We start from the raw sequence: 15,199 nt of genomic DNA on the forward strand, positions 1-15,199 counted from the left end.
TAAACAAATTTGCACACCACTGACAGCATCCCCAACATATAAACTACTGAACTGCTTTGTCAGTATGCTCACTGTAAGATCCTCAATGTACAACCTAAGGTCACAGTTTTCAACCACCCTTTTAAAATACCCAACTAACTAAGCATCACTCTGTTGATCACAGTTTCTTATCAAAGGCCCCCTGAATCTCATTATCAGTCCAGTTAAAATCAGTCTCCCATTCCATAAATTTTGCAACCGATTTAAAAAAAATTCTTATTTGAAGAAGTCACATGTAAATGCTGCACAAAGCTACACTCTCCATTTAAAACGAAATCCTACAAGTGTCTATGCAGCACTACACTATAACTACATCTTCCACTAACCAAAATCCTGGATATATTCCTCCATATCCCAACTTACTTGAGCACGGTATTTTTTTTCTTCCCTTCCAAGGAGCTATAGCCAGTCCTTACTTCTTCCACCAACCTACCCATTTTTCCTCTCCCTCTTGCACCTCCTAAATTCCAGTTACTCTTTGTAATCATGCTCACATAGTCAGTACATATGATATTCCTTCTCAAAGACAAAACTCTCTCTAGTACCCACTATCTAACATACCTACATACCATACCTACATGATCCACATCTTATGCTAAGTACTTTAATCTCTTCTTATCCTCATTCTCCAAAATACCCCTCCCCTGCTCTTCTCTAACACCCCTTTATAGGCAACTTATGCCTAATATTCCACTTCACTGCTATTTTTTACTTCTTACATATTTCTTCCCACTCACTCTCATGTATCTATGTATGCAATAAACATACTGATTTACAACAGCAAATATTCAATTATACAGTACCCATAAAATTTTACACTGTATAACTTTTATAGATAGTTTTTGTCTACAATTTGTCTTAGATGTTATTATAACTTGACTTTACTTGCTCTATATTTAAAACTTATAATTTTATCCGGGTTATTTTACTGCTTTTCCCAAGCTGAGTGTGACGCCCCTTCACTGGCCCAGTAATCAAGAAGCCTCAATCTTCACCACTAACACCAGTGAGGGACATGCATATTGGGAGGATGACAAGTACACACACGGTGAAGTACAATTTCCCTTAAGAGCACACAGAGATCACAGTCAGTGTGGGGCTGGTTTCTCCCTCTCCCTCTATATCACCAATAAGTCTCCCCACTAGCACAGCTATAGAGTTAAGATCTCAGCCTAGTAGTCAAGCCAAAACCTCCAGCATCCTCTCTGTCCAACCAGTGCTTCGTGTCCCTGCCCAAGTAGCTGACACACACACACACACACACACACACACACACATAGAGATTTGATTTGTATAGAAACACACAGACTCTCCTGGGGAAGGCTGGCACAGGTTCATTAGCTAAGCCCTCTTCTGCCCAGACTATAAGGTAGAAATCACAGCTACCAACCACCCTTTATCAGCTATTTTAAGGCCCTTCCCAAAGGGTGACCAATTCTATTGTGTAATGTTGCTATTATCCAAATGGCAAGTGTGACCAACAGCAATGCTATTTAAGAGTGGCCTGTACAGTGTCACCAAATACATATGCAAGTACGCTAAGAGCTTAAATATCTCTAAACAATCCAGCCACAATTAAAAGGTTTAAATATATTTAATATTAAATAATAAAAGAACAAGGCAATTCTTGATAACTCAACACAGTGACATCAGAGTTCAGAATCATAAGAAATATTTTAAAGCAACACTGTAGGACAGTCGCACATAAATACAGAAAAACATCTAAACTAATCTTACTATATTCCTATCTATCTCTAAGAGAGATACTATGATCTAAGTCTTGCTTACAGAGCCAGGCAAATGCAAGTGCTGAACAGATGTTTACAGGTCCAAAGACAAGATACAAAATGCACAGACTCACTCGCTGAGATCGTTCTTAAATTACTGTCAAATATTTCTGCTGGGTTATCTCAGATTACATCATTCTTGTCATCTCTGCCTTTAGTTCCCAGGCTAACAGGAACTTAAAATATAAAACCTCTGTGTTAAAAATACTTATCTCTCAGAAGCTTTGCATAGAACTGGAGGTCATAAAACTGCTAAACACTTTTACCTTGGAAACCTGCAATTATTTCTGTTTCCAGACAATAGAAAGAATTTCTAGCTGCAGACATTCTGTCTCTAAGCTGAGATAAACATCATCATAAACAGTTCAACTTATTTTCTTAGAGTTTTGCTCTTTTCCAGTAGGGTGCACTGCAGTTACAGTTTTGAAGCTCAGCACATAACATACAGTTTACTTAAATCTGTAAGTTAAGAATATAAATCATATCACTATTCACAAATGACAGAATTGTTTACAAAATTCCAGCTAGTTGGGCTGGCAGCCTTCACACAAAGCATGAAAATTTTTAACCTGGAGCAATTGTCTACCCCGTTTAACAAATAAAAATAAACAAAACAAACAATGCATGTTCCCTATTAATGAAAAGGAGTTCTATAAGACTCTACAGAACATTTTCTCTAACTTTAATGAATGCCCACTCCAGCATCCCCTCAAAAAATATAATTGTTCATAGTTTAGTACCAAGCTAACTGTAAAGTTCATGACTTCTGCTTCTGCTTTCTGGACCTCCATAAGGAATTAATGGTCTTCAGCACAGCAGCCCAACTTCTTTATGTACACTGTACATACATGTACAGTGTACATGTACGTACACTGTACATGCTGTACTTGGAGTTGATAAACACAAAACTTGATTAGGAACCAACAAATCAAAACTAAATGCCAGAAAATGATGCAATGGCTCAGCTAAAAATATACAGCAAAGAACACTATTCTCTGAAATCTGAGAAAAGAAATGAGTTCTTGAAATAGAAAATGACGGCCATTATTAGATGCCAAAGGACCAGCAATCACTATACAATTTATTGCAGATGGGCATTTTAACAGGTTTTCAAGAGAGTAAAATTTTTAATTCTACAACATAAACCTAACAATCACTCCTTTTCAAACCCCCTTGACACACACTAAGGTATCTGATACCCGCAAACGTATAAGCTGCTGTTTTACTACCACCAACCTTCACAAATATATGTATACCCTGTTTTACAGCTAATGCAAACTGGGAGCCACAAATCATGCACATTAGATTGTCTAAGTGCTGCAAATGACAGTTTCGTGAAACTTTATTACAGCATGTAAAACAGTTGTATAATTACAAGTTTACCTTCATCATCGATCCATTTGAGTGTGACTGGCTGCTCTGGCTTTAGACAGCACATATCTCTCACTTCGTCACAAAGTGCAAAGTATGAAATTCCTGAATCCAAGTCTGTAATAAACATGTCCCTGTTTAAACAAAAAAAAAAATAAATTTAAGAATTAGAACATGTCACTTGTTCCACATGTACAGCTACAGATGATGCTTACTATGTAATACACTAAAGTTCTAAATTCATTATTTTTGTTGTCCAATACAGGCAGTGGTGAGAACAAGAAAGTCAGTGCTCACTTAGCCTGTTTATTAGTGCCTTCTTTTATAACAAGAGGTCAAAGGTTTAAACTGTGAGTCCCAGAACTTCAAACACAAATGCAGTTACTCTGAAAAAAAAAACAGTGAAGACTGAAACTTGCTGTAATGCTTTTTTTCTTGTTTTTTTACCGGCTCCCACTTCCATTCAAACCCTTACATCTTCCTTAGCCCATTTCCTCTCTCCATCCATCTAAGAGGGCAGTGTTATGCTGAAATCCTGACATTAACCCTAAACATATGAGTCCTCTCTCTTTAGGGTCAGAACATCCCCGATGGCCTTTCATATGGTGACACTGACATTCCCCCATTTAAGTAGGGTAACATTATGCAGACAGGCGTTACAAACACTACATTACAGGATGGCAATCTGCTTCCCAACCAGGAAATGCTCACTGCTCCCCAGAGGGAAGCCTTTGACTGCAAGAAAAAACTGCCACACCACCCCCTAGGAGACACTTATTTTCCATCCTCCTTACCCGACTTGGCCAAATCCTGACCTACTAATTGAACTTTAGTCACCTGGAAGGTCAGAGCTACATCATTCTATCCAAAAAGCAAAATTTTTAAAACATTTGTGTAGGGATGCTTTACTCCATGCCACCCACCAGGTATTTATATATACTAAGTCCAACATTGCTATATCTTGCCGGAAGATGAATACACCAAGGTAAACCAATCTCAATGCTCGTATACATAAAACACTTTTCATTCTTCAGTCATCAGGGTTGCCATATCAGACTTACACTTGCAAATCCCATACAGGCACAAAGCACCCAAGCCCAAAATGTGAATCACTTTTGCTTGTACCTTGTATTTCTGTTAAACTCTCTTTTCTTATGTAAAAAAATTGCACCTAGGGTCAGTGCACATAGTCCATTATTTCTTAATCTTCTGACATCAAATAAGCATATGAAAATATAAAGAAAACTACATATTTCAATGTGTAATGTAAATTTACTGTAACTGTTATGCTCTTTTCCTAAGTACAGACATTTCAATCTCATTAGGACAAAGGTTTCCATCTAACAAATTAGTCCAGATCTTTATAACACCCAGTCTTGTATATTTCCATAATAAGAATCCTTTTTTGTACAAATTTTCCTTGTTGCAAAATATTTTAATACCACTCTTAAAAATTCTGTAGGCAATTACTTCAGTTGTACAGAACATGCTGGCAGCAAAACCAGGGCAAATGTTATAATACATTTTTTGTATTTAGTTCATAAAAAACTTTCCTTGTAACAGTAAGCGAGCACCTGTAAAAACAGAAGACTGACAGGAGGATTTAGACACTGTCCAAAACAGGAATACTTTATCTCTGCCTTAAAAAGCAGGCAGTATTATTTTAACATGGCACTGCTTTCCTAATCCTGTAACAACAGAAACAGGTAACAAATGTTTGTGAAACAAATCCTTGTTGATGAGACTCAGATGAACACCGAGACAAGTAGCATCATTTTCACAAATGAGAGCACTAAAAACACATTATAGATACAGCAGGGCTAGCTACCCTATAGCAAGAAACATGGCTGTAGATGATTGTCACTGATGAAGGACACCCTGACCCCATGTGTAAAAATGGGAAAAACTGACTGTGGGTGGATGGATGGACGGACAAACACGGCCTGAATGCCAACAGCTTGGTTAATAAAGAGGAAGATTACACTCCTCTGGCAGGATATCATGGCTGATTGGTTGCTGACCAATGCACGTGAAAAGCTAACAAAACCCATGGTACAATCTCCTTTTCTTAATCACCTCTCTGTGATCACTACTTTTATCTCCAACGCATACTTAAAGATGCCACAAGGCATGATTTTAAACAAAATAATCACAGCCATTAACTAGCCTTGCATTGTCTTAACAGCTGACTACAACAGTGCAAAAGATCATCTCCTTAACATTACTCTTAACCTCCCAGAATATCTTTGATTCTTCCAGAATTAAAATGATTTGAAAGCAAACTGCTCATTGGTTTACTTTACAACTGAAAACTTATTACCACTTCAAGAAAAATACAAGGAATGTATAAACCATCAAGCTTTCTTGACACCTGACCAAATTATTTTAACAATAAAGCAAGCAAGGAACCACCACCACCACCACCACCACCACCACCAACAAAAATCAATAAAGCTGAGTATTTCAAAACCTTTCTGTCAAGAAATCATACAGGAAGTACAGGTCTAACTACCGAGCCCTGCACTGGAGGAAGTAACTCGAGGTGGAGATATAAAATGCAGCAATATTTTACCAGTTGCATATCTCGGGGAAGGAAAGGGTCATAAGCAGACACATAAGCCCTGGTGGTGATACTTGGGTATGCATCACATTTTACAAATACCTTGGGTACACACCGACATTCTCAAGCCATAACTGCCTTATGGTACTGCACACTGAATGCTGCTGCAGTGAAATGGGTAGGACATACAAATAAAAAAAAATCCTAATGACCATGAGTAAGATACTGCACTAGGACGGTGAGGGAGTTTTAACATGGGTCTAAGGGAGTCAGGAATGACTCATGGCACTTGAGACCAAGGAGAGGCATCAATGACATACAATAACCTACTCCACGGGGACCACAAGATGAAATAAATAAATAATTAAATAAAACAACTGTGCCTCCTGAGGAAAGTTTACTTTTAACATAACCTGTGATGGCAGACAGATTAATAGACTGGATATGGAAGCCAATTAATTTAATTTGAATTTCAACAAATGATTATGTTTGTGTGCTAAGCAAAACAATCTGGCCACTAGGCACACAAGTCAGGATGTTGCTGGATTCTCTATCACTTTCTATTTTCAAGAAATTAAGTTAAAACAAGAATCTCTGCTACATAATAACCCAATGGTTCAGAGCCACATCAAGGCATGGAAATACCAATGCCGCTGCATTATTTCACTCTGTAGAAATTTAGTCGAGTGTTTACTAAGTAAACATCTGCAATCACAGACACATAAGATTTTCTTTTATTATTTATGCACGTATTATCTTACTCTGATTTTTTTCTTACAGTTCTTTGTATTTGCATATTCCAAATGCCTTTGGTCTCTGTACTTTACTCTTCGTTTGTATTGGTTTTATGATACTGCTACTTTAGTTCAACATTATTTATTTCATTCTGCTTTATTTTTTTCTCTCAGTCCAAAGTTTCTAAAATGTTAACCTGCAGATCAGACAAGTTGCATTCCAGTTCTGCCCCCGAAACATTTAGCTAAAGTTTCTGAAAGAGCTCCACTATTGACTTTACTTGACTGGCTCCCTCTCTAGCCTGCTATATCCAGCACAGAGCTAGCCCACCTCAGAGTTTTTTTATGAAAGACTTGGAGAGGTGTGGAAAGCCCTGAACCGTCAGTAAACAAGCTTTTTATCAGAAAGGAATGAGGAAAAAAAAACTTTTATTTGAATTCTGCTTAAATATTTAAGTTGCACTTATTGCATCTTGCATGGTGATACTTTGTACTTTTTTTGCTTTTTTTCCATGTTTGTTTTCCTTTTTTAGTTTGTTCTGGGACCCTAGTCTTGTAACTTAATTTGCAATTGTGGGAAAACTGTTTCTACATTATATTGCACTTCTATGTCCACAAGTAGAATTACTTGCAAAACTAGCAGTTTGTATTTCAAACCCTGCTGGCTCTTAGTCTTGTAGTTCTATTCACATTTGGGGCAGAACTGTGGACAACTGCCAGACGGGAGCCTTATTTAGTCATTTATTATTGCATTTTTTCCATAAACAGTGCTTCTAGTAAATTTCTGCATAGTCTGGTGCCTTAAACTGTAGTAGAAATCCAGGATTTGTGCTTCAGTGCTTTTTAGTTGTTGATATTCCAAATTTGATCCTACAGTTTTATATTGTGGTTATTATTTACCTGCTTAAAGTTGCATTCTAGTGCCTTTCTGTTACTCTATTCATTGTGTCTGCCCCAACCAGGGTTGCCAGATGTCCCTATTTGAGTGGGATTGTCCCAGGATCAGCAACCCTATCCTGAGTCACGCACTGCCGGTTTAAATCCCAGCGAAATAGCCCTCCTTTTTTTTTTTTTTTTTGATTGCCCCCCCCGGTATACGGGCCAATCGAAAATCGCTAAACATGGAGCTGCTTGTGTTTAATGCAGAACATCAGGCAGTTCTGCATTAAACACAGCTCCATTTTGCAAGTTTTTTGATTGGCTCGTATACGGGCCAATCAAAAACCAGTAAACACGGAGCTACTTGTGTTTAATGCGGAACTGCCTGATGTTCGGTATTAAAGAGAAGTAGCTCCGTAGCTCCGTGTTTAAAGACCTTTTTTTTTTTGTCCCTACCTGGCCATTTGGAAATCTGGCAACCCTGGCCCCAATCCCCACTGAGACATTAAGGTAAAGTTTCTGAAAGAGCTCCAACACTGACTTTATTTGATCGAATCCCACTATATTTCCCTCCCACCCTTTTCCTGTTGTGGTTTTGTAAGGCTGTGCCTACGGCCACAGCCCTTATAATGATCTGATTTCCAAAGTCCCTCTCTCCCCCTTTATTTGTTATTGTCTGCTGTATAAGCTATGTAAGTACTCTTCCAACCTTTTGTTTTCCACAGATCCATCATACAAAGCAAATATTTCTTACAGAATGGTCCATAAAACTGTACCCTCTAAATACAGAGCAAATAATAGCCTGTGAGCCAACAAGCTTAGAAGAGATAATTGGGTGTCGAGTGGCAATACCTATAAATTCAGTAGGATTCAGTATTGTGTAAAAGTTTGTAGAATGTACTACTGTTTAGCATAATCTGCCCCAATAAAGCACCCTTATTAGTCTGCACCAACAAAGTATCCTTTACAGTCTTCTAACCCCAATACATCACCCCTTGCAGGTCACCAAATCAAAAGACTGGAAAACATGCCTATGCAATTTCTTAACTTCTCTGTAGCCATCTTGGTGGATATGGGCATCTTAAGACAATATAGCAATTGTCTCATGTTTATCAGCAACCACTTAATCCTTAAAGAAACGGCTACAATATGCAAGAGGCATACCTATACAATGACACTGGAGGCAAAACTCTTGCATACAAATGCATACGAGATTGTCAAAACCAAACAAACAGCAACCACTTCATATATACAACGTATGCAGAGGCACTTAAAAGCAATTTTCCTAAACAACAAAATATGGCCTAGACCTTCTGTTGTCAAGCAAGCCCAGAGGCACTCAGAAAAAAAAGAACATCAAACTCCACACATACAGTCAAACTCAATGGAGCCCACAACACTAAGCCCCTAAAGCATGAAAACACACTTCCCAGGACTCTCGTCATAGAGGACTTTATTTAAAACATACTGATGCTCTTCTAATCAGGGTGAACAAGGAAAAAAAAAGTACAGTTTTGTACCTACCATAAATGTAGATGTTCGAAGATCCACATTGCTGCAGTCCTTACTTATGGGTAGTCCGCTGTCCTCGGTCGGCCCGAATACCAAAGTATTAGGCTGACGTCGGTCATGGGCGCTCAGATCTGACATCAGAGCGTCAGGGTATAAAAGCGCATGACCGACGTCATATCCTCAGTCTTTTCTTGCCCCAGATGTCAGAAGGCCCAAAAAGAAAGGCCACAGCCAAAAACAGAATACCTCCCAAAAACAGGCCCAACAACAACCATCACACAAACCATATAACCATGCCAAACTACAGAGGGGAAGGAGGGAGGGTAAATTGGACTGCAGCAATGTGGATCTTCGAACATCTACATTTATGGTAGGTACAAAACTGTACTATGTTCTTCATCTCACATTGCTGCAGTCCTTACTTATGGGTAGAATCCCAAAGCAACGGGAAAGGGAGGATGGCAAAATCATAAAGCATTAGGGGCTGTTAAAATGCCCTGTAATATTGCAGTGGCAAATCCAGCCCTAGACTTAGAATAAAGAGGAAGGTGGTAATGCTTAGAAAAAGTATGTACTGAACTCCAAGTAGCTGCTTCCAAAATATCTTTTGTAGCTACCCCCCTTAGAAAGGCAGTAGAGGTGGCAGTAGCTCTAGTGGAATGAGGTCTGATTCCAGCCGGAATCTCCTTGCCATGATGGGAATAACAGAAAGAAATACAAAACCCAATCCACTTAGAAATAGTTTGTTTTGAAACAGGTTTACCCTGAGAACCCAAAGCAAAAGAAACAAACAACTGCTGAGACTGTCTGAACTCCTTGGTTCTGCTCAAATAATAACGCAACTGCCTGTGAATATCCAAAGTATGCAAAATCTTCTCCCCTTTATTTTGAGGGTTTGCATAAAAAGTAGGCAAATGAATAGTTTGGTTTAAGGCCACACTAGAAACCACTTTAGGCATAAAGGAAGGATTAGTACGCAAAGATACCCTATCCTTATGAAAAATCAGGAAAGGCTCCACTGCCATAAGGGCCTGTAATTCAGAAACCCTTCTTGCAGAAGTAATGGCCAACAAAAAGGCAGTTTTCCAAGACAAATACTTTAACTCGGCCGTAGCTGCAGGCTCAAAAGGTTGTAGAGTAAGTTTTTCCAACACAAAATTGAGATCCCAAGCAGGAGTAGGAGCTCTACGTGGGGGTCTTATGTTCTTTGCCCCTCTAAGAAATTGCTTAAACAAAGGATGAGAGAATAAAGAGGGTCACAATCATAGTGAGCAGAAATGGCTGCAGCATGAATCTTTATAGAGGAGAAAGACAAACCTTTGTCCAGTAACTCAGTAAGATATTGAAGAGAAGCACTTAAATTAGGCTTGGAAACATCAAAATCCTTCTCTTTGCTCCAAATAAAAAATCTCCTCCATTTATCAGCATAAACTTTCCTTGTACTAGGCCTTCTGGCCTCCAAAATAACATTCAAAACTTGTTGTGGCAGCTGAGACCCTCCAGGGTCTAAAGCAGAATATGCCAAGCTGTTAGATGCAGAGACTGAATCCTGACATTGAGGAAGTGACTGCCCTCCTGAGACAAAAGATGCGGAATTAAAGGTAGAGGCCATGGAGGCTCCCTTACTAAACTCCTCAGAAGTGGGTACCAGTGCTGTTGAGACCAATCCGGTGCTATCAGAATCATGGATGGTTTGTCTTGTCTGGCCTTCAAGAGTACCTTGGGGAGGAGAGGCAGAGGTGGAAAGGCATAAACATGAAGATTGTTCCAACTGAATGATAGAGCATCCACCTTCCAAGCTGTGTGATGAAACCTTTTTGTGCAAAACTTTGGCAACTGGTAATTTAGTGGAGAAGCGAACAGATCTATGTCTGGAGTCCCCCATAACACTGTCAACTTTTGGAATACATGAGGATCCAATTTCCACTCGTGAGGATCCACTGTCTGTCTGCTCAACACATCTGCTAAGGAGTTCTGTGCTCCTGGCAGAAACCTTGCTTGAAGATTGAGGTGTAAACTGAGAGCAGTCTCCCACAAAATCATCGCTTGCCTGCAAAGTGGGTATGAATGGGTTCCCCCTTGCTTGTTGATGTACCACATGACAGTAGTGTTGTCTGTTTGAATCAACACCTGCCCTGGGTGAAGGAAATCCTTGAAAGCCATTAATGCAAATTGGACTGCTAACATCTCCTTCAAGTTGATATGCAAATGTTGAAGTCTGACAGGCCACGTGTCTTACACCCATTTTCCATTGAGGTGTGCTCCCCAAGCCTTGTCCGAGGCATCTGTCGTTAGAATCTGACTCGCCTCTGGTCGGGTCACAGAGAGTCCCTTGTTTAGGTGACATTCCTGAGCCCACCACAAAAATTCCTTCTGAATGCAAGGTATTATCTGAATGACAGTGTCTAGATCTTGGCAGTGTTGTGTCCATACGTTTTTGAGATACCATTGAAGCTTCCTCATATGCAGTTTGGCATTGGGAAGCACCAGAATACAAGATGCCATGAACCCCAAGGCTTGAAGGACTGTCCTTGCAGTCAGCCTGGACCGTAGAGACATTTGATGGAAATAAAGAGAAAGGCTTCTTTGTTTGTCTGGGGTCAAAAAAGCCATCTGGGAAGCGGTATTCAGTCTCACACCCAGAAAGCACATGTCCTGAGAGGGTACTAGACTGGACTTTGTTTCGTTCACAGAATACCCTAGGCATCTTAACACTGCCATCACATATTGTAGATGATGAAGAAGTTCGTCTTTGTCTTGAGCAATAATCAGGCAATCGTCCAAATAAGGATAAATCTGTATTCCTCTTAACCTGAAAAAGGCTATCACTGGAGCCAGAACCTTTGTGAACACTCTGGGTGCAGTAGATAAGCCAAAGGGCAATGCAGAGAACTGATCATGTAAATTTCCAGCTCGAAAACGCAGGTACCTCCTGCAACTGGGCCTGATAGGAACATGAAGATAAGCCTCTTTGAGATCCAGAGTTACCATCCAGTGGTCTTTTCCCAACAGAGGTAAAAGCTGTTGTAACGTCAGCATCTTGAACTTTGGAATGTCCAGATAAGTGTTGAGGATAGATAAATCCAAAATCGGTCTCCACGTGTTCCCTTTCTTTGGAACTAGAAACAGGCGAGAATAAAATCCTAGGCCCACTTCTGACAGAGGAACTGGCTGTATAGCTCCCATTTGAAGAAGTAAAGAAATCTGTTTGTGAGCCTCTAACCTTTGCCGAGGAGGAACATCTGGCATGCCTTTGAAAGGAGGCAATGTATGGAAATAAAACTTGTAGCCTCGGTTTATAATGTCCAATACCCATTTGTCCTGGGTGACTAAAAGCCAGTTTTGCTTGAAAAGTGCTAACTTTCCTCCCAAAGGAGCTGCCAGGCAAGAGGAATCTGGCAGCTGAAAATGCAGGTCATTGGGCCTGTTTACGAAAGGACTGGCCCCTGCCCTCACCTGTAGACTGTGCAGGCGAACTCCATGTTCTAGGTCTGAAGGAACTCTGAGCTCTGCCCCTACCACGTCTAGATCTGCCCCTAGACTGAGAATCAGAAGAAGGGTAAGTCCATCCTTTAGTAGGCCAATTTCTACTAAACTTTGGAGGTTGCACCTGCAAAAAATCTTTAACAGTCTGCATAGACTTAGCCTTGTCCTCCATTTTCTTTAATACAGACTCTACAGGAGAACCAAACAAAACTTCAGACTGTAAAGGGGCATCCAGAATTCTAGCCTTAACATGCTCAGACAAATTCTGATCCTTAAGCCAGGCGTGCCTTCGAATAACTGAACCAGTGGCAGCCACCCTAGAAGAAGCCTGTAAAGCATCAAAGCCACACTGTAAAGAATGCTTGCCCACCTGTTCAGAGACATGTACCAAATCCTGCAGTTCTTTACACTCAATACCCTCTGCTAAAGCATCCACTTTAGATTTTAGCTGAGAGAGAAGGAAATTCTGATATTTCAACATATGAAACTGGCAATTTAAAGCCCTCATTGCTAACGTAGAAGAGGTATACACCTTCTTACCCCATCTATCCAAAGCTCTAGCTTCCTTATCTAGAGGAACCGGATTTTTTACAACAGAAGCTCTAACACCTTTAGGCCCCTGACTAATAGTTTCTGGGTCTGCCCTAGGACTTTTATACAGATATTTATGAGCCTCAGGCACCCTGTAATACCTGTCTGGTTTGACTGGCGCAGGAGGCACAGAATCTGGATTAAGGGAAGCCTCCGAGAAAACATCTTGAACAACATCCAAAACTGGAGGTATAGCTAAGGGTCTATGCTGTGGTAAAACAAAATTCCCTAAGCCTTTTCCGAGAATCAGAGAAATCCTGTCCTTCCCACTTAAAATGCTCCCTCATGGAATGTAAAGTTTCTGAAAAGAAAAATCCTCAGGAGGAGAAGCAGAAGGAGTGGAATCCTCTGCATCAGAATCCGAATAAGGAGGAAAATCTTGAATGTCTTCCACAGAAGACTCTGAATCATCTGAGGCCTGCTCCAAACTTTCCAACTCTAGCTCTACCCTGGGCCTCTTATCAGGAGGGGGCATAGAACCTCTAATTAAAGTAATCAAATCTTCTGCCATTTTAAGCATGTGCTTTTAGGCACTGACCCTGAGGAACCAGTACTGACACCAGAGGAAGGCAAAACAGACCTGCCCTTAGAAGGAGCCTTAGAAATAGTAGCAGAAGGCCTAACCACCCTAGGCACAGTAGGGAGAATAGTAACCTGTGAGGCCCCTTCCGCCTGACCTGATCCCTGTGAAGCCACCTCTTGCAAAATCAAAGTTTCTCCCTGAGTCTCAACAGAAACCTCAGCCGGATCCACCTGTTCCCCTGTAGCTTCTAATGGACCGGCGTCCGAAACGGACGAATCATCCTGCCTAGGCTTCACAGTTTTGTCTTTGCGCTTCTTCGTGAAGCGGCCGGAGTATCCGACGGCATATTATAATTACACCGCTTGCCAAAGACTAACCTAGTGCAATCTAACCTCCGTTTTATAGTGCGCTTATTGAACCTAGCACAAAACCGACACCCGACTACGTCGTGCTCCGGTCCCAAACAAGGAATACAAAGTGAGTGGTAATCCCTATGCGGTATCTGTTTCCCACAAGAAATACAATTATTCACTTTTTCTGACATCCGGTAAATAACTGAGGCAAGAAAAAACAAAAATATTCCCCAACGGGGTACTTAGCCCAACTTGGTATCGGTCTGAAACTCCGAATTCGAAAAATTTCAGAACGCCGAACAGCACTTGCAACGCTGCTTCTGCATCGGACCATGCGGCAAAAAAGACTGAGGATATGATGTCGGTCATGCGCTTTTATACCCTGACACTCTGATGTCAGATCTGAGCGCCCATGACCGACGTCAGCCTAATACTTTGGTATTCGGGCCGACCGAGGACAGCGGACTACCCATAAGTAAGGACTGCAGCAATGTGAGATGAAGAACATCTTGTTAGTTGCTTATCTGGAGCCAGGATCCAACAAACCATGCGCACACTCCTCAAGTCATTACACCAAAGGTACCAGTATGAGTTATCAAAATCCTTGTAGATGTAAATGACCTGATGACCTGAGACTTACCTCCCTGAACTACAAGAAGGAAAACATTATGGAGCTTTCAGACTGTGCATGTCAGGCTGGTCTGAGCCTAGCATTGAACAGCATATTACCATCACAGAGGATGATGCCATAGTATAAGCAAAAGATGATTGATTTTAATATGATATGTAGCTGTCTTTCTGGCATCATTTTAAGGGGATCCAATATTTGTCAGCTTGGGAAGACATGATTAGCACACCATGTTGATTCACCAAGGATGCTCTGTACCTGTCCCCTCTAGGCTTTCGAATATTGGCTAAAACGTTATCCACCTGCAAAGAGCTGTTTTTAGGCAACGAGGAACTGACAAACCTGTCCACATAGCATAATTAACTCAATTGGACCTCAAAGTATTACTACTCAATGACAGGAGCTTAAATAAAAACAAACAAAAAAAAAACAATCCAAACTGCCTCCAAGCCCTCCTCACAGTGACTACTACAGACATCTGCGCAGTTACCAAGACATGGTTTAAAGTGGCAGACAGTACTCTGGAAGTGCAAGGTTTCAGTGCTTTCCACACTTTTAGACCAGTGGTTGCACAGACTCGGGCTAAAGTTGTAGGTATCTCAATATACATCAATAACAAGCATATATCTAGGGTGGTGGTCAAACAGGATGATGCACTTGAGTTCCTCCTACTGCAGATTGCCACAGACAAAATCTCATACTATATCCTAGCCAGCTACAGGTCACACCCTATTTC

General features: G+C 40.6%; 1 protein-coding gene across 1 annotated transcript in view; it reads right to left on the bottom strand.

Moving 5' to 3' along the window:
* The window catches only part of PRKCZ (protein kinase C zeta), a 4,411,399-nt gene that overhangs the window by 3,696,145 nt on the left and 700,055 nt on the right, over positions 1 to 15,199 (bottom strand). Inside the window, exon 2 of the mRNA XM_044063009.1 lies at positions 3,210 to 3,331. Coding sequence (XP_043918944.1) covers positions 3,210 to 3,331 — 122 coding nt within the window. The remainder of the gene's footprint in view (positions 1 to 3,209; positions 3,332 to 15,199) is intronic.

The sequence above is a fragment of the Protopterus annectens genome, chromosome 2.part1 (assembly GCF_019279795.1).
Source record: "Protopterus annectens isolate FY-2018-M chromosome 2.part1, PAN1.0, whole genome shotgun sequence".
Classification (NCBI taxonomy): Eukaryota; Metazoa; Chordata; order Ceratodontiformes; family Protopteridae; genus Protopterus; species Protopterus annectens.